General features: G+C 44.5%; 1 protein-coding gene across 1 annotated transcript; it reads right to left on the bottom strand.

The window, feature by feature from the left end:
* On the bottom strand, positions 1-1879 carry LOC107606394 (putative isoaspartyl peptidase/L-asparaginase 2). The gene is made up of 4 exons (XM_016308461.3): positions 1507-1879; positions 1095-1328; positions 912-998; positions 1-809 (listed from the first exon to the last, which is right to left on the bottom strand). Exons 1-4 carry the CDS (start codon positions 1666-1668, stop codon positions 312-314), a joined length of 981 nt encoding a protein of 326 aa, XP_016163947.1. The 5' UTR covers positions 1669-1879; the 3' UTR covers positions 1-311.
* Between the last annotated feature and the right edge of the window lie 240 nt (positions 1880-2119).

A 2119-nucleotide genomic window follows, 5' to 3' on the forward strand; every position in this document is an offset into this window, starting at 1 on the left:
TAAGGAAAAAGCACTAACCAAATTGAGATTAAGCTAGAATAGACATACAAGAAGGAGCATTTTCAACTTTCAAGTACCGATCACTACTTTAATCTTTTGCCTTTCGTTGCTATTTCTAAAAGAAACCTAAAAGAAACACCCACTAATATAATTCACATGTCTAACATTCTAGAACTATCGGGACTCTCCTAAAATAGGAATGAAAACCAACCACAGGCCACTGAATTGCAACACAACAAACACCGCCTATTATTAGAAAGGCCATTACACAAACCTTGTACAATTCGAACCCTAAACTAAACTAAACTAATCTATTCCCAGATTCCCACTTCCATGAAGCCATCCTCAGTGGCGCAGCCCCTAAACATGCCATTGCAGTTGAACCCATAAGCCACCTCACCCTTATTAGACACCGCTATGAGCCCAGCGAACCCTTCGTCGAGCCTATTCTTGATCACAAAGTCCACCGCTTCCTGAAGGCCCAGGCCCTTGTATTCCATAACGGCCGCAACCTCACGCGCCAGAGTCCCGCGTATGATAGCCTCCCCTTCACCCGTGCACGACACACCGCACAACTCACACGCGTAAGTTCCAGCTCCTATGAGCGGTGAGTCACCGATCCTACCTGTCATCTTGTTCATGAGCCCCCCTGTCGACGTGGCAGCCGCACATCTACCTTCCTTGTCCACCACCACGCACCCCACCGTCTCCGGCGCGTACACGCTTATCGGAAGCCCGTTCATCTTCACTGGGCTCTCCACTCCCGCGCCGCACGTGTCGTAACCGTTCGTTGGAATCCTGTAGTCGAACTGCACCACCAACCACCAAAACAGAAAAGAAAAGATATTCTCATTAGACACGAATTCCGTCACGTTTTTTCTCTGTTACTTTGATTATACTCGCTTTCTTACCAGGATTGTATTGGCTTCCTTTGCGAGCTTCAGCATCCCAACATTCTCAGGGGTAATGAAGTATTCGTTCTCCACAACCTCCACACCCTGACAAAACAAAAGAAATAAACACCGTTTTACTCGTAAGACTTTACGAAGTGACGTCAGCATGAGATGGAATTGAATGGTTTCTAAAGGGTAAACCTGGAGCCTGGCGAAATCTTCAGCGCCGGAGAAGGCAAGGTAGGAATGGGGGGACTTATCCATGACAAGGCGAGCAAGAGAGATAGGGTTCTTGACGGTTGTGAGGCCAGAAACGGCGCCGCAACGTCTCTTGGGACCGTCCATGATGCTTGCCTCCATTTCCACTGTACCGTTTTCTGTCAGCGCAGATCCGCGCCCAGAGTTGAACAGTGGATCCGTTTCCAGCTCCCTCACCTATATATGTTAACATATATATATATTTCATATTAATCCACCAACGATCAGCTATTTATGATTTTATAGTATTCATATTACTGTTATTATAAGATGCTAGTAATTGATTTTGTGTCGTTATTTTATGTCAATATTACTGGTAGGTAGGTTAGTAGGTAGATAGTTAAGAGGGACGTACGACAAGTTCAACGACGTCGATGGCGGAAGCATTGGAATGAAGAGAAGAGATGCCAAGGTTGAGGCAACGAGCAAGGAGTTGCTTGGCCTCTTCCTGGCGTTGAGGTGGGAGATTTGGGTCCACGCCAGCGCCACCATGCACAGCTATTGCCCAACCTCCCATATTCTATTTCGCTAATACTACTAAGAAATATGAGTGTGTTTGTGTCTGTGTCTGTGTGTGTGTTGAGAAATTCTTGCAGAGAAAGCGGAGGTTGGTTGGTGTTTTTATAGGGGAAATCGGACTTGAAACGTGTTTAATAATTATGTGGTGTAATTAAATTTTGAGATTTGGTAGGAAATGTGATTTGATTTGGTTAGTGAGAATGGTGCTCTTTTCCCGGTTGTAATTGGGTCATTTCATAATTTCACAACCAAGTAATGACTGCTTAATTTCCAATTCTGCCCCTCTTCCCTGCTGCCCCTCCTGAATAAGTCAAAAAATGGACCCCCACTCCTTTGTCTTTTCCTGCTTTTTCTCTTCCAGCATCTTTGGGAGAAACAATGAAATATCACCAATACAATACAAAATTATTAGTGCCAATATTTACCTACAAATATTTTTTTAGGTAAAC

This window comes from Arachis ipaensis, chromosome B7 (assembly GCF_059453495.1).
Source record: "Arachis ipaensis isolate K30076 ecotype BB chromosome B7, ASM5945349v1, whole genome shotgun sequence".
Lineage (NCBI taxonomy): Eukaryota > Viridiplantae > Streptophyta > Magnoliopsida > Fabales > Fabaceae > Arachis > Arachis ipaensis.